Genomic DNA, 22,279 nt, shown 5'->3' with positions numbered 1-22,279 from the left:
AGAACGCTGCCATTCTGCTCTGAGATGCGAGTCCTACAATATCATCGTGTTGGTTCAGTACTTTCCACTGACTTCCAGCTCCAACCTTTCTGGTTTACAAGTTTAAAAAAATGACAACGGCCAATCCTGCAACCTCCACTTGTGATCAGAGGTGGAGTTCATTCTGGCTCAAGCATCATCACTAATTAAGACCCTGCAGGTCAAATTCCATCCTCAATTACTAACAGGCAGACCTCATTGTCTACTAATTTGTCCCCAAGTCAAACCCGGGCCAATCCATTGATATCTGAGCATTGGCACAGGGGTAACCGAATGCAGAACAGTATTAACAATGTTGTTGTAACTGAGGCACAAGCCAGAATAGCGATACGGGTCAGCTGGGCCCAAAATAAATAAAACTACTCCGAGGGCACGTAGAGAGAGAGCAGCACAGGCAAGGAAGCTGAAATAAACTGTGAGGACATTGCACTGGTGAGAGTTGCTGCTCAATGCTGTATGTAATAACTCAGTGAAGCTCATATAATCAACAGGGGCTGGATCACCCCTCAGAGACCCTGGCACCCGCCAGGCACAATAGGAAATAAATACAGTGTTGCACATCCATTGCTTTGTATTTCCTGCTCTTTGAACTTCCTGTTGTCTTGCTTTCCATCTCCTCTGCGAGTGTGCGGATGCTGAGTTACCGCATACCAGGAGACGTGTCTCCCCACCTCCCCCAAGCTCAGTGCATGATCCATCATTATTATTATTATTGGAATTTTCCAAAGTTTGTACAAGTGCAGCGTGAGACTGGAACTGTCAGAAGGGAGCAGGAGCCAGCGCTTTGCATTTCTATACAGCATCTTTCTCCGAAGACTCTCAGACTGCCATAGATGAGTCTGAATCCAAATTCTAGTTCCGCTACTATAATACGGCTCTGAACCTAGACCCACGCTTGGAGGCTGGGCCCTATGTAAACATAAGGCTGGACTATCCGTCACATCCCAAATCCAAGCGCCTCTCCACTTTGAGGAAGCTTGGATCTGAGTTTTGTGGGTTGGATCCATTTCTATTCTATGCCCTATCTAGGCCTTGCAGCATCCCAGGGATGTATTCTTACCCCAGTACTGCAATAGGGAATGGAGGCCTTGAGCAGCTGTCTGTCTCCCAGGAAAGAAAACCGGGTCTTCGCCATCTGTTGCTATGATGCAAAGGGACAGGGGAGTTAGGTAGAGTCACAAGAGCAGGTGTGAGGTAATGGGGTATCTAGAGTCATCTTGCTGCCCTACAGGGTTTCCTATGCAAGCAAGTATTTTGCAATGTGTTTTGCCTCAATGCTGTGATATCACCCCCACCTTTAGAACAAAATATTTCATCCCTCTAAACACCAAAAAAGGAAACTGTTTGGTCTGGAGCCCATAAGAATGGCCGTACTGTGTCAGACCAAAGGTCCATCTAGCCCAGTATCCTGTCTGCTGACAGTGGCCAATGCCAGATGCTTCAGAGGGAATGAACAGAACAGATAATCATCAAGTGATCCGTCCCCTGCTGGACATTTGGACCAGACACAGCAGTTGGGTCTTCAGAGCAAGGCTTCTGAATACTGGGGTCGTCATCCCTCCTAGCTCCTTTTGGTAAGGTATTCCATGCTCCCAGCACTGCAGCTTACTGGAAAAGGCAAAAGCATTGCGTTGAACAGCCAGTGTGGAGACAGCAGGAGTTTTCCCCTGCCCTCAGTTCTTCCCACGAGGCCTTGCATGCTGCTCAATTCATTAAACCCCTGCGACTAGGACCAGGGTTTCCACTTCACAAGCTATTTACCCCGCAGAGTGTGACTGAGGGTTTGTCGTCCAAGCCTCTCGTGTAACTCAGGGTTTGGCGTTGCTGATGGTGAGCACTTGATTGTATTTTTAAAGACTGATCCTGGCAAAGCACAGACGTGCGCAGCAGCCCCTGGTTGGACTTATTAGCTGATTATCCCTCACTTGCCACCAGCTGGGAAGAATCCTCCACATAATTTACATCTTCTTATAGCCCAGAAAATGTTCACAAGAACCAGCATGAAGCTGCTTATTCCCCTGCACCTCTGCAATTGCTTGGATTCTTGCTTGACTCCTGGGAGCAGAGAATGAAAAACAAATGGGGTGATGGTCTTATTAGCCTTGGCGCTAAGCTGCAGGGGAAAGGTGTTCATGCCAACCACAGGAGCTGGGGACTGACCCTGCCAGGGAGCCAGAAGGAGAGAGAGACATGGCTGACGGAGCTGCTCAGGGTTCTTTGACCCTTGCGCTGCAGCCATAAGAATAAGAAAACATTTGAGCATTTTCTCTCCCTGCCCCTACTTTCATCCACCGTGGTCTCTTGTCATTCCTTGTGCTGTCTGCTCAATGGAGGGCCAGATCCAAAACCCATTGAAGATACTAGAAAGACTCTCATTGATTTCAGTGGGCTTTGGCTCATGCCCTTGAATTGACAGTTCTGCTACGCAAAGGTGTATGTAGAGGCAGCTCTGAAGGAGAGTTTGCTCTCTGCCTTGGTCTCTGAGTAGAGCCAAGGCTGGAGGCAGAGTTGCACCCTAGGAACGGTGGTGGGCCAAGATTCCTGGAAGAAGGGGTGTTGTCAGACGTCACCGGTGTGGTGCTCTGCAGTCGGCTGCATGGGTGTGTTCCCTCTGTGTGCTGCCCCGGCTCTGCGCAGGTCGCTGACACAGCCGACCCCGAGAGAACCCCCCAATGACCACAGACTCTGGTAAGGTACGAAGGCACCCGGTCAGGTTTATTGCCAAACGAAACAGTCTCTAGCTCCCCGGATCAGATGTCTACAGTTCTGCTAGTACATATGTACTCCCTGACAATGGACCGACTCAGTCAGTGGCGGGACTCACCACTGCCCCCTAGGCCAGACCAGGCAACTCCTCAGGGGTAAATTCTTATACACGGGTACAAACAAGTTACACCTCACTCCTGATGTATTGAGGTACAATCCCTCTACATAGTAAGGTGCCGCCTCTCACCTTGTACATGTTGGTTCGAACAAAACAACTCTATCCACCATATTACCCTTTGGCCTCTGTCTTTAGGATGGGTCGGCCTGTTCCTTGTTATCTGCGTGGAATATGCAAGTATCAGAGTGTTCTGGTACCATCCTAGCATATGTTTATATCTCTAGTGTCCAGTACCTTTTAGGTATGTGTATTTTTGCAACATCAGCCCTTTCCTTGCCAGCTTCTCCGAGCAGGGCCTGCCTCTGGCTCACAGTTTAACTTTGCTTTATGTCAACAAAGTCTTGACCATTACTTTAGTTCAGGCCTTAGGCCTCATACCGGGCCTCTGATACAAGGGTTTGTGTTTCCGGGCCTCATCTTACCACAAGGGGTTGCCCTGTCCGCTCTCTGACCATCTCATTTCAAGGCTGCTGTATGTGTGTAACTAAAGCCAGGTAAACGTAACGTACACTCAGCCTCCACAGCACTGATTTATCGTCCTCTGGGAAGCCACCCTGCAAGGCCATGGACATCCGGTACTACCCAAGAGAGGGGCGACAGTGGCGTCCGAACAGGACCCTGGTGTCAGAAGAAGGGGCAACAGCTCCCTGGAGCAGGAATTGTGCCTTCTAATCCAGGTCTGGAGCCTTCAAACGCCAACTGCCTTGCAAGGTGAGTTGCACCAGATTGCATTGCGTTCCCTATGAAAGGGAGGCTCTGTTCCTGCAAGTGGGTAGCAATTTAAACTTCCAGGGGTCATGTATCTACATTACCGGGCCAGCAGAGTTTCTGCATGGCTAGCAGTGTGCTCCAGGCGGGCTCTTTCTGAAGTGGAAATTGGTAAAGGAGACATGGCAGGGGCAGGATTTCACACAAGTCTGTGTGTGATCAGATATTTTATAGCGTGTTTCAAAACGCTTTGGCGAGTACGCCTACAGACTCTCAATCATTTTGCCAGTTTTTATATATCATTATAATAAAATCTTTAAGAAAAACCATTTCATTCCTCACTAAAACAGTTGGTTAATGAGGGGTACCAGGGCTTCAGATAGTAATGAGGGCCTCCCGGTAGCCTGAGGCGTAGCAAGGAGCGCCCAGCAAACCATACCTTGCTTTATCTGCTCGTCAGTTTATAGTTTTCCTAAGGTGGCTGTCACCTTGGTGTCTGGGCGCTTTACGTGGCTGAACTTTGGGCTGTTAACATGTGAAGCTAGAGGCAAGACCCGCCAGCTGCAAGTCAGTTTTTCCCTTGCAAAGACACTGAACTCTCTAGTGGTCACTGCTCGGAGCCGGCCCTGACTTGTCTGTAAACGCTGTGAGCCCTTTGGCCTGGGGCTGCTTGCCTGTCTCCTGGCGCGTTATTGCAGCGAGGGGGGTTGATCCCGGGAAGTATGTTCTACGCATCTGATTGTCTCCCCCAGTCTTTGTAGGCCACATGTTGTAGCCTTACACTGGAAGCCCTTCAGCACCGGGACTGTGTCTGTGTTTGCACCTAGCATAACAGGGTCCTGATGCTGTGGGGAGGCCTGGGCACTATGGTAAATAACAGACCTGTCAGACAGCCCAGCCCATAGCCTTAGTGGCTTCGATGTGCCCCGAGGAACTTGTGTAAGGAGACAAGCCAGCCAAAGAGCGGGAGGGAAAACTGCGGCACAGAGTGGGGGAAGCGCCTTGCCCAGACTCGCTCGGCAGGCCAGTGGCAGAGCCCAGCATCCTGCCTGCTGGAGCACGCTGCTTCTCAGCCTCCGCTTTGTTGGTATGACACTGCGTGGGGGACGGGGGCGAGCCCCCTCTCTCCCTCCCAGCAGCAAGGGGCTCTTGCTGCCAATAGCCAGCACTCTCCCTGCTGGAGTCCCCTTCGCCTGGCTCCTCCTACCTGAGTCCGACCCTTTATCTAGGGGAAGGGGCGAGCCAGCCTGCGCGTTCGATTTATCCCAGCTCAGAGTCCTTTCTGCTGAGGTCCCCCGGCAGACAAACCAGCCTAGGAGAGGCAAAGGCAATCGCTGTAAGTGAGACGCTACCTTGAATTGCTCCTCTTCTTGTTTAGCTGAAAGGGCATGTGTGCAGCTGGCTGTTTGCTAACCACTGTCTGTTCAGCTCCGTCCGCCGGGCTCCTCTGTCCTGCTAGCTGGGCTTGGCAGTGAACGTGGCAATTTGCAAGAACTCTGCAAACAGTGGAGCTGGTAATACTGGCAGCGTTGGTGTTTGTTAACTTTTTGTAGGCGAGAGCGTTCCAGCTCTGCTTGTCTCCCCTCCTGCTTCTAGTGAAGTGCCTAGCCCTCTCCCTGTGAAGAACAGTAATGCTGACTGCAAGCCACCGTTCCCCTAGAGCTGCGTCGCTCTAGCCCCCTCTCTAGCTTTCTGTAGACTGGGATGCCCTGAAACCCTTTGGGGCTTTCCTTCCCCTTGTGCCTGAGCTTACTGGGACCAAGTCACGCACTGTTTCCTAGTGGAGCATGACATGTTTGCCTGGCCTTCCCGGGTTTTATTCCTGAGTGTAAGCATCTGAATCTGTTCCTGCTAACCAGCGTTTCACCAGGCTGTTTGCCTTATGGCTGGCACAGGCAATTCACTGTCAGCGCAAATCCAGTTTATTCCTTGAGGTGAGGTGTGGGTGGAAATATAGAAATAAATCCAGGACTTTGCTGTATGTGCTGTGTTGTAAAGGGCTGAGAGCTCAGTTTGCAGTGTAACCCGGGGGGGCCGTTTCCCTTTCTGTGCAGTGGTGGCTGGTTTACCTGGTGTTTGGGCAACAGCGAACTGCAGCTGCTAATCAGTCTCCACCCTGCAGTGGTTTTCCAGAAACTCAGGTGTGAACCCCCGACTGAATTCTGGCCCCTTCCTTTGGGATTTTAACAATAAAACCCCACTTTTGCAGTCTCTTTATGAAGAAGGGAGGGCAGCTGTAATGTTTATCCCGAAAGGCTGCTTTTGCATCAGCTTTGGTTTCTTTCAGCTCCTCTTTGGAGGGGAGGAGGAAAACCTAGAGAGAATCCGCTAGGGAAACAACCGGGTCTTTGTGTTGTCGAGAGTGTGCGCAGATCCCAGGCTGGGGGTGAGCTCCACTAGAGCTGGGAGGAAGAAGTAAAAAATAAATGGAAGCATTTAAGAGGCAGTTTGGGAAGCACAGGTGCTGTGGGAGCTCTCTAGCTGCTAGCACTTGAGGACTGGATTTGTTGTTTTAGCCCTGGGTCCCTTCCCCTGCTTAGTTCCCACACTAGGGGAATAGCTGCGGGAGCTTTGTGAGTCTGCCCAGCACCAAGACTTGCTGCGACCCTCTTGGCTGTCAAGCTGACAGTCTCTCTGGACCGGATCCTGAGTGGTGCTAAGTGCCTCTGTTAATGGGAACTGAAGCCACTCAGCACCTCCCTGGATCCAGCCCTCTCTCAAGATCTGACCTGTGTGAACTGGACCATGAATCCTGAGCCCAGCATTCAAAGATGAGAAGCTGCTGCCTGTTTGTCCAGTTGAAAAAGGAGGTGAGCTGTTTGGAGCAAGGTTTCAGAGTAGCAGCCGTGTTAGTCTGTATCCACAAAAAGAATAGGAGTACTTGTGGCACCTTAAATTCGTTAGTCTCTAAGGTGCCACAAGTACTCTTTTTGTTTGGAGCAAGGCAAATTTGAGACACGGGTCCCTTCCCTGGGCTAAGGGTTGAACTAGGGATAGGGGGCAGGAGCTGCTCTGGGAGGCTGTGCAGACCCAGTTCATTCAGCCAGTGAGGTGGGGTTTTGAGAGCGAATCAGCTTTGGGGAAAAACCTATTTTTCTCCGCAGAGAGGAGGCCAGAGAATTCCATCTACCCTCTCCAGCAAGATCTGAGGCGATGGCGGTGGGAACCCCAGAGGCTGCTGATGCTACCAAACTGTGCCCTGGTAACTCAGCAGTGTGGGCAGGGCCTTGGAAAAGTGTGTTCGGATTTTTAAGTGGCTAGTCATTTTGGGTGCTTGGCTACTGAGCGCCCTGCGTGAGGCACCGCCAGGGGTCCTGAGCTCCAGAGGGCAGGTGCTTCATTATCTGCAGATCACGCCCTTTTAAATGCACCAAATTGAGCACCCAAAATAACAAGTTGCTTCTGAAAATCTTGGCCTTAGCCAGCTGCTCTGCCCTATTTTCTATGGCCGGGGACCAGAGATCCCTCTCCTTGTCGTGTCTCTTAACCAGCTATTTCTGCTCAAACCACTAAGGGAGCGAGTCATTTCCAAGATTACAGCACCTCGCCCTCTCTCCTGTATAGTCTGGAGTGTGAGCTCTCTGGGGCAGGCACTGGCTTTGTGGTTTCGTGCTGAGGGAATAGAGCCTGTTGCAATGGTCTGTGTGACTTGGCATAATACAGCACCATTGCATCTGTCATTGCAATTACAGCTGGTTGCAAATTTTTCATCAAAGTTTTTCAATGACAAACGGCTTTTCAGGAAAACTTCTGTAAAAAAAAAAAAAATCATTTCATAACGTTCTAACGTTTCCAGTTTTGTGAGGCAACCATTCAAAATGAAATTTGTTCATTGTTGTTTGGTGCAGAATGAAAATGTTTCACTGCAAAGCATCCTGGTGAAAAAATCCCTGAAAAGTTTTGCATGAAGCTGACACTTGTAATTCTGACTCTTTTCCCAGAAAACAAATCCCCCCTTTTTGTTGTTTATCCTGCCCTAATTGCAACTCGGGCTGCAGCACAAACCAGCAAGATTTCAATGCTTGGCCTGTGTCCAGTTGCTCTGCGCCCACTCTTTCTTCTCCCTGCCAGCCCAAGCAGGCTAATGAGGAGCACTGCTTCCCCATTAGCACCTCATTACCACACACATCTGCCGCCACTTCCCTTCTGCCCCTGGCACACTGATTTCCAGAGGAGGAAATGTAGGCCCTCCGTTTCCCCTCTCCCACTGATGCAAGAACTAGGGTGACCAGACAGCAAGTGTGGAAAAATCGGGACGGGGTGGGGAGTAATAGGAGCCTATATAAGAAAAAGACCCCAAAATCGGGACTGTCCCTATAAAATCGGGACATCTGGTCACCCTAGCAAGAACTGACTGGAGAAAGCCCGCTGTGGCATGGCATGGCCCTTTTGCTGCAGTGAAATGCACTGGTGACCCATCACTGAGGTGCCTAGACAAGTGTATTGGTTATGTCTAGGTCCCGTAAACTGTCGTACTTTCACCTGGAGACCTGGAGATTTTTAAAAATATGATGCAGAAAATCCGAGATGCCATGACATTTACCCAACCCTAGTGAACTGTGAAACTGACTTTACTCTACCTGCCTTTTGTCTCTAGCAGGGCTCCCACTGAGTACCAGCTGTTTCCGCCCGAATGGAGGAAGCTTTTCGCTTGGCTTTGTGTGTGATGATGGGTCTGCTGCTCCTGCGGGGATCGCGCCTGGCAGGTGAGAGCAAAGTCTGCCCCAGAAGTGGTAGGGACCATGCAGACATATTCTCGCTCTACATTGGGATGCGGTCACCTGTGCAGCTCCCTCATTGAGGGGAGCATAAGGGACTGTCCCTTGTGTAGTCTGCTCTGTCCAAGGCTTTAGCTTGGCTACAGGGACACAGCCAGGTCTCTTCTACGCTGCAGCTTGTAACCATGCTGTCTCCACGTCAGACGTGGCTGAGTCTCCTGTCTCCGTTTTGGTTGTAGAGGGGTTGAGTGGGGCCAGGAGGCAAACTATGGCTGGAGAGAACTGGGAAGGGAGGCTGGGTTTTGCCAAACCCCATCAGTGAGGTGTCTGTAGCTAAAATCTCCCCAGCATCCCCCACTCTAACCTGCCCCTTGCCAGTGGTATTTTCATGTAACTTCTTAGCATCTTGGAAGGGACGTGTGAAACCAGTCGCTCTGACAGGCCTCCCTGGCATGGTGTGTCCCTGAGGGAACAAGGGGGCTCCAGGGAGGTGTTTGAGGGTGAGAGAACCTGCTTGGTTTGTGGATAATTGATGCTGCGTCCCCCAGTGCTACCCACAGACAGCAACGGGAGCTTGGCAGGGGCTTGGCCCAGTGAGGAACGGGGAGGTTCACCCCTCCCTCAGCCCTCCGCACAAGGAGCCAGTTTGCTCTCCTCTGCTCAGGGGGCTCGTGTAGCCGAGGGAGCTGATGGCTCAGCCCCGCTGTTCAGCTGCTCAGGTTCCTTCCGCTTCCTAGGTTCTCCCAAGTCGTCTGCTTCAGGAACCAGCTCTAGGGCAAGCAGGGAGGGGGCAGGAAATTGGGTCAAGCCCCCTTCTCTGAACAGTGGTGCAGGGTCTCTCGCTGCCCATGCAGAACGGAGAAGCCCTGGGCTCAGGTCTCCTCTGGCAGGCCCCTTGTGCCATGTGGTATGTCGACTGGACGGGGGAAGGGCTGAGAATACGAGACCTGCAGTTCTCAGGTCTGTTGCTGAGGAAGCTGAGGTGGCCTCTTGCCGCTGGGAAAGGCTTGAGTTCAGGGGCACGGAGGGGGGGCGGACGAAGGCGCTGCTGGCTGTGCTGTTCCCTAAATGCACAGTCAGTGCCCATCACAGCCCCCCTCCAGTGGTGCACAAGGCCCAGACCGCTCCGGGGGGCTGAACGTGTCCCCTCTGCAGCGCAGTCCCTTCATCCTGCTCCTTCCCCCACTCCCTGCCTCTCCTAGGTACCCTGGAGACGGGCTTGGCCCCAAGAGCCTCCTACCCTTTGCAGCCTGCAAAATCTGAGCCCACGTCTCGTTCAGTGGCTTGCGCCCTCGTCGCAGGTGCGGGAAATGGCTGTGGTGGTTTGGCCCTGGAGCAGAGCCTGTTGCTGTCGAAGGGGCAGGGAGCAAGCGCCTACGTGGTCTAGATGTAGCACTTCAGCCCTCCCCAGCACAGGTTGCTCTGTGTCTGGGTGGCTCACAGCTCCCGTCTGTCTCCCCCTTTCATTTTGTGCTGTGTCCTTGGAGTCTCACCAAGGGCCGGCTGTGGATTTGGGTGCAAATGGCGCTGTCGGGGCTTGGAGCGAGTGCTATCCCGCTCGGTTATTTATAGTCCTTGCACACAGTGAGAGCTGGATGCGGCTCCGACAGTGAGGCTTTGGCCGGCCCCAGGCAGCGCCGCTGCAGGGGGGCTGAATACTTCAATACAGACACTTGTTTTCTTCCAAGAGTTCCAAGAAACTCTTCAAAAAGGAGCCCAAGGGAACTCGCGCTGGCTCTAACTTCTGAAACAACAAGCGAGCTCCTTTGAGGAGGTTCAGCTCCCCGGAGAAAGCCGGGTTTGTTCTACAATAAGCCAGAGTTCAGCCTGAGAACAGAAGAGGCAAAACTGATGAACCTTTGTTAAATGAAAGCGCCCAGCAGCTTCCATTTGACAGTGCTCTGAATTCTGCTCGGGGTTTGGCTTTGCAGGCTGGTAGGTCAGTATCTCTCTCATCCCAAAACACGGGCCTGCGTTTTCCCGTGGAAAACTGAGTCTGTGCAGCTAGTAAACGATGCTCTGGACTGTTCGCTCTTTTAGTCCAGCACCTCCAAGCACTTCCAGTTAGCCCTGCAATCCGCGGCGGGAGATGAGTATTAGCTGGACTTTTGCAGATGCAGAAGCTGAGGCTCAAAGGGACTTATTCAAGGTCATGTGGAAGAGCTGGGAATAGAACCCAGGAGTCCTGATCTCACCACTAATAATAGCGTCCAGCTTTAATACAGCACTTTTCAGTCGCAGCTCTCAAAGCACTTTACCAAGGAGGGCAGGGTCCTTGTCTCCATTTCACAGATGGGGAAACTGAGGCACAGGGCAGGGAAATGACTTGCCCAATATCACCCAGCAGGCCAGTTGCAGAGCCAAGAATAGAGCCCAGGTGTCCTGAGTCCCTGCCCACTAGGCCGTGCTGTCACGCACCAGACACAACTCCTGCAGCAGTAATTGGCATTTTGTTCTGTGTGCTCCCGAGGGTGGCACAGCGAGGCGGCAGCTCAGGCTGGAGTCTGTTCTCTCTCCTCAGTGGGGTGCCTGTCTTCATTTCACTCTTTCCAAAGACACTTCATCTTCCCAGCGCCCCACATGCTACGCCAGGGCCAGTGGGCTCTCCACAATGGGGTGTGGCAGGGAATGATTCCTGTCTGCCACCCCGGTGGCTGCACGGCCGGGTGCCTTCTGCTGCCATGGCCCTATACAACTGGAGAGCATGGGAGCCTTGCTCTGATGTCTGGGTGGGGTTTTTTAATAACTCCCTCCCTCCCCCTACAGAATTTCATAGGGAAGATGGTTCAAAAACACTAGGGAACGTGTCTCCATCACTATCAGCTGCGACAGGGCTTTCCCGTAGGGATGCAGGTGAGGTCCCTGGGCACCCTTTCCTGGAGCGAACATTTTGGGCTTTCTGTACCGGTGGCAGCTGGGATTGTGGCATTTGGCCACATGTATCTGTAGGTATTTGCTGCCCACTAACCGTGTGTTGGGAACAAGGGAGCACCCAGAATAAACCCATCAAGTGTCATGAAGCCAAACTCAGCCTGATACAGAGCCCTCTGAAGTCAAGGAGAGTCATTCTCTGGATTGAATGCCCCCCTAGGAAACGTGATCATTTCCCTTTAAAAGCAGAGTAACCCTCGCCAAAAACATCTTGTTTGTATTACAGGAGCTATCGAGACTGGAAACGCTGTCAGTAAGGTACGTCAAAGTTTGTTTGTACACCGCTGCGAATGTTCATGTGAAAAGGCCTGTTCACTCCAGAGTGGGTTGTTGGTATTAGTGTTTTCAGTGCATAAAGTTCGCTCAGGAAGGATTAATTTTTGTAATGAATGTTCATGGTTAATGACATCTGTTTGTGTGTGTTTTTTAAATGGATTTAAATTTTTTGCTGTATTAAAATAAGCCAAATAAGCCTCAAGGAAAAACCTACCATCAGCTATTATTGTTTCAGGACGATAGAAATAAACTCCTCACTGAGGGTCATAACAAACGCTGGATAGTCTGTTTTTTCAGCATGATGGAATGCTGCTTTTTTAGCCAGACACGCACAAAATCCTTGTTCTTAGCCCTCAAGTTGTGTTTTAACTGCCAATAATTTCAATTAACAATAACTCAGGGGAAAGGGGAGACAGTGCCTCAGGTTTTTGCATGAAGGAAGAAATAGGCAATTAAAGGACGTTTACTAATTAAATCTAATCCTACCAAGTCTGCTTGGAAATAAACTGCAGGTCTGATAGCAGCTCCGATAGGCATCCTCACGCTAGCTGTGATCTGGCTCACGCAGCTCAGGTTGGCAATGAAGATGTGACGGCATGTGCTGCATGAACCTGCCTGGAACCCGGGTACACGCTTACCTTCCTGGTCTGAGCCAGGTCCACACTGTCAGGCCTTCAGTGCTGTGTGAGTCGCGTCAGCTAGATTCAAGCTAGCACTGGTGTAGCTGCTGGGTACACAAACCCTATATTATATTGATATTAAATAGTGGCTAGAGGCCCAAGCCAAGCTAGGGATTCCATTGTGCGTGGTGCTGTACGCACAAAGGGAGGGAGGGGAAACAGTGGCACAGAGAGGGGAAGTGATTTATCCAAGGTTACACAGCAGGGCAGAGTGGGGAACAGAACCCAGCTCTCCTGGATTACGGCTACACTCCAAAAAACCACCCCCTTGTGTCAGTCAGTCTGCGCCTGGGGCAGCTGGCTCCGGCTGGCGCTCTGCAGCTAAACGTAGCAGCGTGGTTGCTCCCATTCTGGCTGGAGGCGGCTCTGGAATCCGGCGAAGGGGGTGGGTTTTGGAGCTCAGGCACCAGTTCCAGCAGGAATATCTACGCTGCTATTTTTAGCCTTGTAGCATAAGCCTTGCAAGCCTGTGGCAGTTGCAGTGGGGTTTGGGGGGACTTCTTTGCAGTAAAGACGTACCCCAAATTCCCATGCTGGTGCTCTATCCACCAGATTGTGCTGCTTCTGATAGGGAGGCAGGTAGATAAACAGATTGATTCGTTCACTGGATTGCTGACTAAAAAAAAAAATACTTCAGCTTCTTGCAGGGTCACTTATTTCCTCCCCTATCAACGCGACTCTTCCCGTCGGGGAAGTTTTTGTCTCTTCCTCTCATTCAGTTCTTTAAATGGAACTGAAATGAACGCAGCTCGTTGGACGTTTACAGCGCTTCGTGCTTGAGTGGCAGTGGCAGCATTGCTTCTAGAACAGCGTCTTAGTTAACTGCTGACAGATGGCCCCCAACTCAGGACCTGATTCTGGGAGGTGCCCAGCTCCTTCCATTCCAGGGGCACTCAATACCCTGGGAGATCAGACCCCCTTTTTCTGTTGTACCTCCTGCAAAAATAATAGCGCTTGGTTTTTCTTTGGGCAGCAAAACAGATGTAATAGGTCAGGTTCTGGCCCTAACACCTTGACACGGTGGCTGTGCGAGGGCTGTGAAGGTAGGAAAACACTGTTCAGTGCTCCATGCAGAACTGAATCTGTGCTTTCCTTGCCTCCCCCTTATCAAATGCTCCCTGCTGTTCTGTGCCTCCTGGAAGTGAGCTCTAATGAGGCCTTAATTGGCTTCCAGCTGTTTTGTCTGCAGCGTAAATTGATCGTTTTTGAAAGAATGTGTATGTGCTGTGTATCCCAAGAAGCGAGACAACATTGAAAGTGATTTTTGTTTGGGTAAAATATGTTGGCAACACGAGATAAAGTAAATGGTTGTGATTTATTAATTACCGTTGGGGAGCGAGTGACAGGTGACGGAGTCAAGGGGGAGACGTATCACTGGGCCCGCGTCGCAGCGGGTGAAAAGCGGTGTGGCTTCGTTGACTGCAGTGGGGTTGTGCCAACTTACACCAGCTGAGAATCTGGCCCTTTAAGTCTAGCTATTCAGTGCTGGCTGCCCTGAACATGGCCCCCTGGTGCTCGGACTTCCGGGGGACTGCACTGGAGGAACGGGGCCTGTGCTTCTGCAGAACCATGTGGCAAGTGGATTGCTGCAAAACCTAATACTTTGGAGGTGTGGCACTCTGATGCTGCGAGTGCCCGCCTGCCCTGGCAGGGAGGGTCAGAGGACCTTGGGGACATTGCCAGGTGTTTAGCGTGTGAATCAGGTAAACCCCAGCGGTGGGTCTGCCATTATTAGAGCCATATAACACATGCCTGTGAGATGCGTTTGCCCCAGAGTCCCGGTGCGGAAAGCAGCAGTGAGCCTGCTTTGCTAGATCGAGCCCTTTCTCCCATCTCCATGCCGAGCGCCTTGAAAGGAGACACTTCGCTTTTCTGCTGGCCTTGGCATCGCCATGTGCCTCGGTTTCCCCATCTGTCACTTGGGGATAATGATATTAAACGGTCACCTTTTGTGGGGGTAGAGGGTATTTATCCAGCACTTTGCAGGGCCGTGCTGGTAAGTGTCTGGCTTTGATGCAGAACTTTTTATCGGTGGATCTCAAAGCGCTTTATGAAGGAGGTCAGTATCACTATCCCCATTTTACAGGTGGGGAAACTGAGGCACAGAGAGGTCACCGAGCAGGCCAGTGGCAGAGCTGAGAATAGAATGCAGGTCTCCTGAGTCCAGTCTAGGGCTCTATCCACTACACTGTGCTGCCCCCGTTACAACGTGTGAAGGGGCAGAGAGAGGGCGTCAAGCTCTGTGGGATTAACTCGTTGCTGTCAGGAATGTGCCAGCGTCCAACCCTCAATGCATGGGTGGAAAGGTGGAATTTGCAGCTGTCCCATCACTCCTGATGGCACATGCCATTTGCTTTCCCACAGCTTGAAAGCAGACTTGCTAATTCCGTGGCACCATTTAGATGGTAAGGCCCTTGGGACAGGGACCGTCTGTGTACTGTGTTTGTACAGCGCCTTGCACTATGGGGTCTTATCCATGACTGGGCCCCAAGGTACAATACAAATAACAATGGGACGGGCTGAGCGGACGCCCTTCATGGCTGAGATCCAGCTACTCACCTCGAATGCTTTGCACTGCAGGGCGGCGATGAGGAAGGACAAGGGGCAACGGATCCTCAGACGCTGACTGTCACAACAATCCTGGTAAGGCCGAGGAGGGCGTTGCTGCTAGCGGCTGGGGTAATGGAGTCTCTTCATCCCATCCCGAGGCTGTCACGTGGCTTTGTCTGTTTCTGAATCCAAACTCCCTTCCTCTGTCTGTCTGTCTTCAGTGAGCCTTCCTAGGGCGCTCAGGTACAGCTAGCCAGGGTAGAGGTAAGGGTGACCGGTGGCTTCCAGGACAGAACAGGCCCAATCCAGCAGGAGGGTTGGGTGGATGCTTCTTTCAAACACGTATTATCTTGAGAGCCAGGCCTGTTCCCAGCTAGACACGGCCAACGCCTGTTGAGCACAGCAGGAGTTGCTCGTGTCCCGCAGCGGAAGTCGGTAGTGCCCAGACTTGTTGCTCAGCACTGCCGGGAGACTCAAAAGCAAGAAACCGATCATGTGAAAAGCAAATAAAAGCCTAAGTGGTCAAAAATGAGGCCGCCCTGCTTTAAGCGTGGGGGAGTCCCATACAGGGGCTGGTGATGAATTCAACGTTTCACGTGAATGAGCGACTGTTAACATCTCTTACCAGGGAGGAGGTGTGTGGGGAGGCTCCCAGGGGAGCAGATTTCCAGGCCCTGGAAGCACTACAGCGAATTCCTGGGTTCTACCGCCAGGTCTTGCATCTGCAGGGTGCCATCTTTGGGGGTTTGGCAGGCCGAGGGGGTGGAGGCTGCTGAAACCGGGAGGGATCTCAGAGCCGGGCTCCGGTTCATGATGGGGGAACTGTCTGGTTTCAAACATCCTCCCCCTCCCCCGTTGGGTGCAGCAAGACCCCTATGCGATGGCAAGAGGCACAGAGCTGGAGGGCTACTGCCTGGATCTGCTGGACAAGCTCGCCAAGATGCTGCACTTCAACTACAAGGTGACGATAGTGAAAGATGGCCGCTACGGGGCGGTCTCCTCCGGCGGGAACTGGACCGGGATGGTCGGCGAGATCGTCAGACAGGTGACTTTTCTCGGGAGGGCTGAACTTCCCCAGGTGTGGGGGTGGAAACAACCAGGTTAGCAGTTCATTTATTTGCTGGCTGTGACAGCTCCCCCTGCCGCGCCCCCCTCCCCCCCGGCTGGGGATTGTTGTTTCCCTGACAACCCCAGGGAGCTGTCACCCTGCCCACTTCCCCTCGGCACTAACAATCCAAGTGCCTAGCACATCTCTTCACGCAGCACTTGGCAAGCGTTTGATATGGAGGCCTCCCTGTGAGGAAGGCCAGTAGCATTCTCCCCATTCCTCAGATAGGGAAACTGAGGCACAGAGCTGGGAAGTGACTGTGCACAAGACCACAGAGGAAAGTGGGAGTTCCTGGCTTGTTGTGTTGTGCTCAGACCACTAGGCTGTGCTGCCTCTCGGACTGCTGAGAGGTACTGGATTGCAACTGAGTGCCCACAATGTTCCATTCACTCTAATGTGCCAAAGATAAAGGCTTTAAAGGAAACTGTCTTAAAACCAAACAGTTGGCTGAAATACACCTGAGGTGCAGCCCTTGCTAGCTGGTATCGTGGGGTCAGAATGAAACTGATGCAAACACCTTGGAGGCTGGGACAAATTCACTTGCCAACTTTCAAAGAGACAAGGTGGGTGAGGTCATAGTTTTCATTGGACCAGCTTCTGTTGGGGAAGGAGACACGCTTTCTCGACCTGAAGAAGAGCTCCGTGTAGCTCGAAGGCTTGTCTCTTTCACCACCCGAAGTTGGGCCAGTAAAAGATACGACCTCACCTGCCTCGTCTCTCTCATTTCCTGGGACCGACATGGGTAACTTTTAAAACTCTTGGTCACAGCAGTGGCTCAACAAGGGTGCATTTACCGTACGCGTCCTGTTCTTCACATTCCATGGATCTATCTGGATACATGGCAGGGCTGGTCCAGAAATAAAGGGCCAGCCCAAGCGTATGTAGCTCCCGGTAGATTTTGGAGGAGGAGGGAGGGAGAAAGCGGCTTCTTTGGGTGAATCCAGCTAAGTTAATTACAATAAACTAGCTAAGGACACGTTTTTATGGGCTCCTTGTCCTGTCCTGTGCTGCCACCTGGTGGCAAGTTGCAAGTTAGCGCCTATGCTGCCCTGAGTCCGGCCCAGCTCTCCAAATCCTGGCTCTGGCTCTTGCCTGTAAATGCCGCAGCCTGGAGAAGTGAGGCAGAGCTCGCGTCTCAGCCCTGGCTCTGCCCGAAATGGGGCTGGTTTGCCAGAATGGCAGCTAGGAGGCTGCTAAGGAGGACGGAGTGGGGGGTTGTCCGGTGGCCACCTATCCACTGGGAACTGAGACGCCCCCAGCTCCTGTCCTAAGGATTGCTGAGACCCACGTCCCGGCTTGCCCTGCAGGAAGCAGACCTCGCTGTGGCTCCCTTGACGATCATGTCCGCGAGGGACGAGGTGATTTCCTTCACCATGCCATTCCTGGCCACGGGGATTGGGATCCTGTTCAGGAAGGACGCTGCCTCCCAGGGTGCCTCTCTCTTCGGCTTCCTCGCTCCCTTCAGTAAGGAGACCTGGACTGGCGTGATGGTTGCTTACCTGCTGACCTGCCTCTGCCTGTTTCTTGCAGCCAGGTAAAAATACATCTGCTGCTCCGTACAGTGTGTTTGGCTTTCTCTGGGACCCATTGCTTTCCCCAGCCACCAAACAGATCCTTACTCCTAGCCAAAGCACTGCGCAGCATTTGCTCCTGCACACCTCAGAACAGCTCACTGGGCTAAAAGTGCAGATAAAGTGTCTCTTTTAAGGCCCACGGTACTTGAGAGATCACAGCAAAATCAGGGTCTCTTCCCCTCTAGATAGTCACAGTTAGGGTGACCAGACAGCAAAAGTGGGGGTGAAAGAAAAAGACCCAAAAATCGGGATTGTCCCTATAAAATCGGGACATCTGGTCACCCTAGTCACAGTGCATCATGTCTCTAACATTGAAAGAAGCTTTGGATGCTCCATTTAAACACATGAATTTCATCCCTGTGCTTTCACCTTCATCACGGTTAATTTCTCTCCCCTTAAACCTGACCATGTTTGTGTCTAAGGCGCAACTCCCCTGCTGCGTTTCACCTCCGGTCCTCCAAACAGGAACACAGTCACTCTGAATCCTAGACTGGAGCTGTGTGGGGCCCGGAACAACCCCGGCCCCTCTGCGGTTGATGCTGGCAGGGCTGTTGTGACACCTGGTTTCTTTCCATAGGCTGAGCCCCTGTGAATGGAAGGAGCCCAAGAGTGATGAGAACCACTTCACCTTTCTGAACAGCCTCTGGTTTGGAGCGGGAGCTCTTACCCTGCAAGGTAGGACCCTAGTGCGGCTATGGGTGTGACCAGCTAAATTTAAGGTCAGGCTTGACAAAGCCCTGGCTGGGATGATTTAGCTGGGAATTGGTCCTGCTTTGAGCAGGGGGTTGGACTAGATACCTCCTGAGGTCCCTTCCAACCCTGATACTCTATGATTCTATGATCTACAGCTGTCAGGAGCCGATGTACCATTTCGGCCCACCTCCATCGCGGTGTAAAGACCTTGCCTGCGGCTGTGGGGGGAGGGAGGGACCTGCTGTGCTCTATGGACTGCCCTGCCCGTTTGATTTTGGTTGAGAATGGCTTCTCAGCAGGACATCCAGCAGCACTAACTGTGCCCTCTGGCCCTGCCTCTACAGGGTATTGTCCGCAGACAGCACCTTACTCATCGCTCTGCTTGAGTACCGGAGGGGCGGGGGAGGTGGTTTGAAGGGACGTTAACTTCACACCGAAGTTTCTGAGGTCAGAGGGTGCCAACCTCTCCTTTGCTTTTGGCCGTTGGTGGGGTTTCCATGCAGCGGGTGGGTGAATCGGGCTGAGGCAGTGTTGCTTTCCAGGGCTCCTGCACTAGCACAAGACTGCTGTGTGCTGGTCTCTAGCGCTGCAGGGGAAGTTTCTGTCGTTAAATAAAGAGAAACGCACTTTTTAAACACATGTGTGCACGGCTACGCTACCAGCTGCCCTCGCTGTCCCTTTTGTGCGCGTGTCAAGCTGCTAACCCTGCGGCTGCCTCCTTCTCTCCTCTGCAGGTGCCGCGCCTTATCCCAAAGCACTGTCCGGGCGAATCATCGCTGCCATCTGGTGGCTGTTCACCATCTCTCTGCTGGCGGCCTACATTGCCAATTTCACCGCCTTGCTGCACTCTGGGAACGAGCCGCTCCCGATCCAGACTTTTGAAGATCTCGTGAAGCAGAGAGAGATCGAGTTTGGGACAATAGAAAGTTCCTCCACGTTTCAGTTCTTCAAGGTGCCTGACCCTCTAGTAGATTCCTTACGAGCCCAGGAGCTGCGATTGTGCTTAGAGTCAGACTCCGCACATAGACCGCTTATGCCAGCCAAGCTTTGATGAGCTTCTTTTGCTTAGCTAGTGAGCTTCCTGGTTAGGTTGAATGGGTTCCCGCTTCAGTTCTTGCTGACTTCTAAAGCTGTGTATCCCTGGTCTGCCTGGTGACGCTTTACCTTTTATCTGAAACCTGTATACTTCCCTGAGAGACTGGTTAACTTCCCCGCATTGGCAGCTCTCAGACAGAGGCTCAGAGGGAGAGAGAGTTTAAACTATCTTCTCCAGACGGCTATTTTGCAGTTGGTGCACACTGGTCTAGTACGGCAGCTCCCTTGATCACTGCGAGGTTTGATGCTTTACTTTGTGGGCTGCAGAACTCCAGGAATCCCATCCATCAGATGATCTACGAGTACATGGACAAGAGGAGAGACCATGTGTTAGTCAAAAACTACCACGAGGGGGTTCAGCGTGTGCTGGAATCGAATTACGCCTTCATCGGGGAATCCATATCCCAAGACCTTCTGGCAGCCAGGCACTGCAATTTGATCAGGACCCCTGAGGTCGTTGGAGCGAGGGGATACGGCATTGCTACAGCAAAGGGTGAGACACGTCTGCTGCTTTGTTTCCACCCCGCCAGTTCCTTTCAACTCACTTGCAGCAACTGTGCCACAGAGCTAAGAACCCCTGATTTCTAGATCCACTTCAGTGCCCTTCTGCAGGCACATGGGGCATAGGACAACTTCAATGAGCCAGGTCCAAACAGCCTCTCCTGCCATGAGACTGAGGGGAGCTCAGTGACCCGAAGCAACGTCAATATCCAACGTATTAATTCTGCTGATGACTTTGGGCTCCCAAAGTTTTGCTCTCTGACACGGACCCTTCATTCTTTAGAGCTAAAGAATCCCCCGCCAGTCAGTGATTGGTTAATTTTTTTCTGTAGCCCCAACGTCCCAGAATAGCAGCCGATGCAGTCTGAGGACTAAAAAAAAAAAAATTAAAAGTTTGCTGCCACCTCCTGGGAAGGCTTTGATGGTTGTTCTCTTTACTGGCTGTTCTGCCTGTACTTTTTACATTGCCTTTCCCTGAATCTCTTTAATGATTTGTTTAGGCGGACTGGCATGAGGATAGCATAGCTGTTCAACAGCTCAGCCGCTCCCACTGCTTGGCTGTTTTGAGAGATGACTGTTTGTTTTTAAAATGCAAAGATTTAACATTGTCTGTCATGGTTATCCCATCTTTCCTCTCAAAGAGCTTCAACAGTTACACACTCACAACATCCCTGGACTGTAGCCATCCCAGAGGTGGTAAGCAGCAGCCAACTGACTGCACGCTGCGTATTTATGGGTTGTGCCTAAGCGGCTATCATTAAATTGTGCAAGTGTCGTATAATGCTCCAGTTCATTTCTCTCTGCTACCCTCCAGGATCACCATGGGCCAATAAACTCTCCCTTGCTGTCCTGAAACTGGGTGAATCAGGCGACCTGGACTACCTGCGTAACAAGTGGTGGGAGACCACCTGTTTCCATAAGGGCTCAGACACATGGAGTCCTCTGAAACCCCAAGCCATGGGTGGACTTTTCCTGGTTCTTGCGATCGGCCTCGCGCTGGGAGTGATTGTAGCTTTGGTGGAGTTGTCAAACAAGAGCCGACATGCTGCTGAACGGGAGAAGGTAAGTGGTTCTGTGACGCCTCCTTACCTTTGCACAGCATTACTCTCATGCGATGGACCTAGATCCCCGCCCCCAGCACACTGTAACTAGCGAGTCAGAGAGGTGTCTGGGACCCCGCCTGGTGGAAAACATTTGACACAGGGTATATCTGCACTACAACTGGAGATGTCACAAAGCTAGTGTCTGAGTATGTATCTAGGATCTCAGACAGGATTGTACATGAGCTGTTAGCTCATGACACCATTGCTACGCTGCTATCTCTATCAAAGCCAGTCTGGCTACATCTACCCAAGCTGGAAATTACATCTCTAGCTGCAGCGTAGATGTATCCTTAGAAACAATCCTTCTGTATTACTACAGATCTTTGCACAAAAGTAAGATCTCCATTATGGAAAGAACTCTGTTTATTCCTCATTTAAAGTGATGATCTATAACATTTCCACAGCCTGTGATTCGTGATGATATCATTGAGGGTTATGAATTCATTTAGGGAATAAACTGGAGGAGATAAGAAAAATACTTGATTTTTTTGTTTTGTTTAACTCTAGTTATCAGTTAGTATTCGTGTGCCTTCTAACTTGCTGGGTGTGGACAGACAGAGGACGAGTGTGTGTCAGAATTAACGTCAACTGCATTGCTTAAGTTATGCTGCTGTAAAACTGGTGCAAGTGGAAAGTCTTGGCAGTACACCCACTTGATTTGCTGCTACTTTCCTGTTTCCTTGGCAATGATAAATTTGTTCTAAAGTACCAGTAGTTCCAACGAATGCTTTGACAAGTAAGGGAACGAATGCAAAGAAAAGACCGATCTTGCAGTTCCTGTGCTTGGATCTCAGCCTTGTTGTGCTCAGCTGACTCCTTAGTACAAACGAGACACTGTGTACATTAAAGGGGACTTTTCTGGGTCACATGGAACACCTTCTCCTCCCCCACCCCCTTCGTATCTTTCAGAAATCTTGCTGCTCTGTTCTCATGGAGGAGATGAGTCATCGGTTCAGAATAAAAGAAGGTGCAAGAGAGAATCCGGAAAAGGTTAAACCATAAGAAGCTCTTTGGGGAGTGGAGTCTCAGTATTAATCAATTTCTTTCCTACTGTGTGTATTCAATAGTAGCTGTTTCTCTGCACTGGCTCTATATCTCTGTAGCTTCCCTAGCACTAGGAAAGGTCAATCTCTATAACGATTGAACCGCATACAGAGAACTAAATAGCTCAGAGGACTGAGTCCAGATCCTAGCCGCTCTAGAGCACTACATTCAGCCTAGCAATGATGACTGAAGATGTCAGCATCTGATGGCTATTGGGTGGCCTACGTAAAACCGTCCCAGCGCAAAGGTTGAGGACTGAGCAAACGTGGCGAATGAGCACCTCATTCATACGAGGTTCTGTCTACACTGGACTTGTCAGTGTGGCTGTAGCACCTAACAGTAGCGGTGAAGCCTTAGCAGCATGGGCTGGATAGT

General features: G+C 51.5%; 1 protein-coding gene across 1 annotated transcript; it reads left to right on the top strand.

The window, feature by feature from the left end:
* Window positions 1-8,264: 8,264 nt before the first annotated feature.
* On the top strand, window positions 8,265-22,135 carry LOC112112137 (probable glutamate receptor). The gene is made up of 10 exons (XM_024207899.3): window positions 8,265-8,337; window positions 11,507-11,538; window positions 14,817-14,879; window positions 15,652-15,831; window positions 17,202-17,428; window positions 18,046-18,143; window positions 18,896-19,113; window positions 19,524-19,749; window positions 20,572-20,819; window positions 21,770-22,135. The coding sequence occupies exons 1-10, from the start codon at window positions 8,265-8,267 to the stop codon at window positions 21,860-21,862; spliced, it is 1,458 nt and encodes a 485-aa protein (XP_024063667.2). The 3' UTR covers window positions 21,863-22,135.
* Window positions 22,136-22,279: the final 144 nt, after the last annotated feature.

Source organism: Terrapene carolina, unplaced genomic scaffold (assembly GCF_002925995.2).
Source record: "Terrapene carolina triunguis isolate 2854851 unplaced genomic scaffold, T_m_triunguis-2.0 Scaffold714, whole genome shotgun sequence".
NCBI lineage: Eukaryota > Metazoa > Chordata > Testudines > Emydidae > Terrapene > Terrapene triunguis.
The sequence above is the reverse complement of the archived record's forward strand: the minus strand, read 5'-3'. Positions and strand labels throughout refer to the sequence as shown.

Bases quoted from the DNA above. Each gene is read 5' to 3' on its own strand.
- LOC112112137 (XM_024207899.3), top strand. From the start codon at position 8,265: ATGGAGGAAGCTTTTCGCTTGGCTTTGTGTGTGATGATGGGTCTGCTG. The intron at 8,338-11,506 runs GTGAGAGCAAAG...TTTGTATTACAG, and splicing joins GCGGGGATCGCGCCTGGCAG to GAGCTATCGAGACTGGAAAC. The intron at 19,114-19,523 runs GTGCCTGACCCT...TGTGGGCTGCAG, and splicing joins CCACGTTTCAGTTCTTCAAG to AACTCCAGGAATCCCATCCA.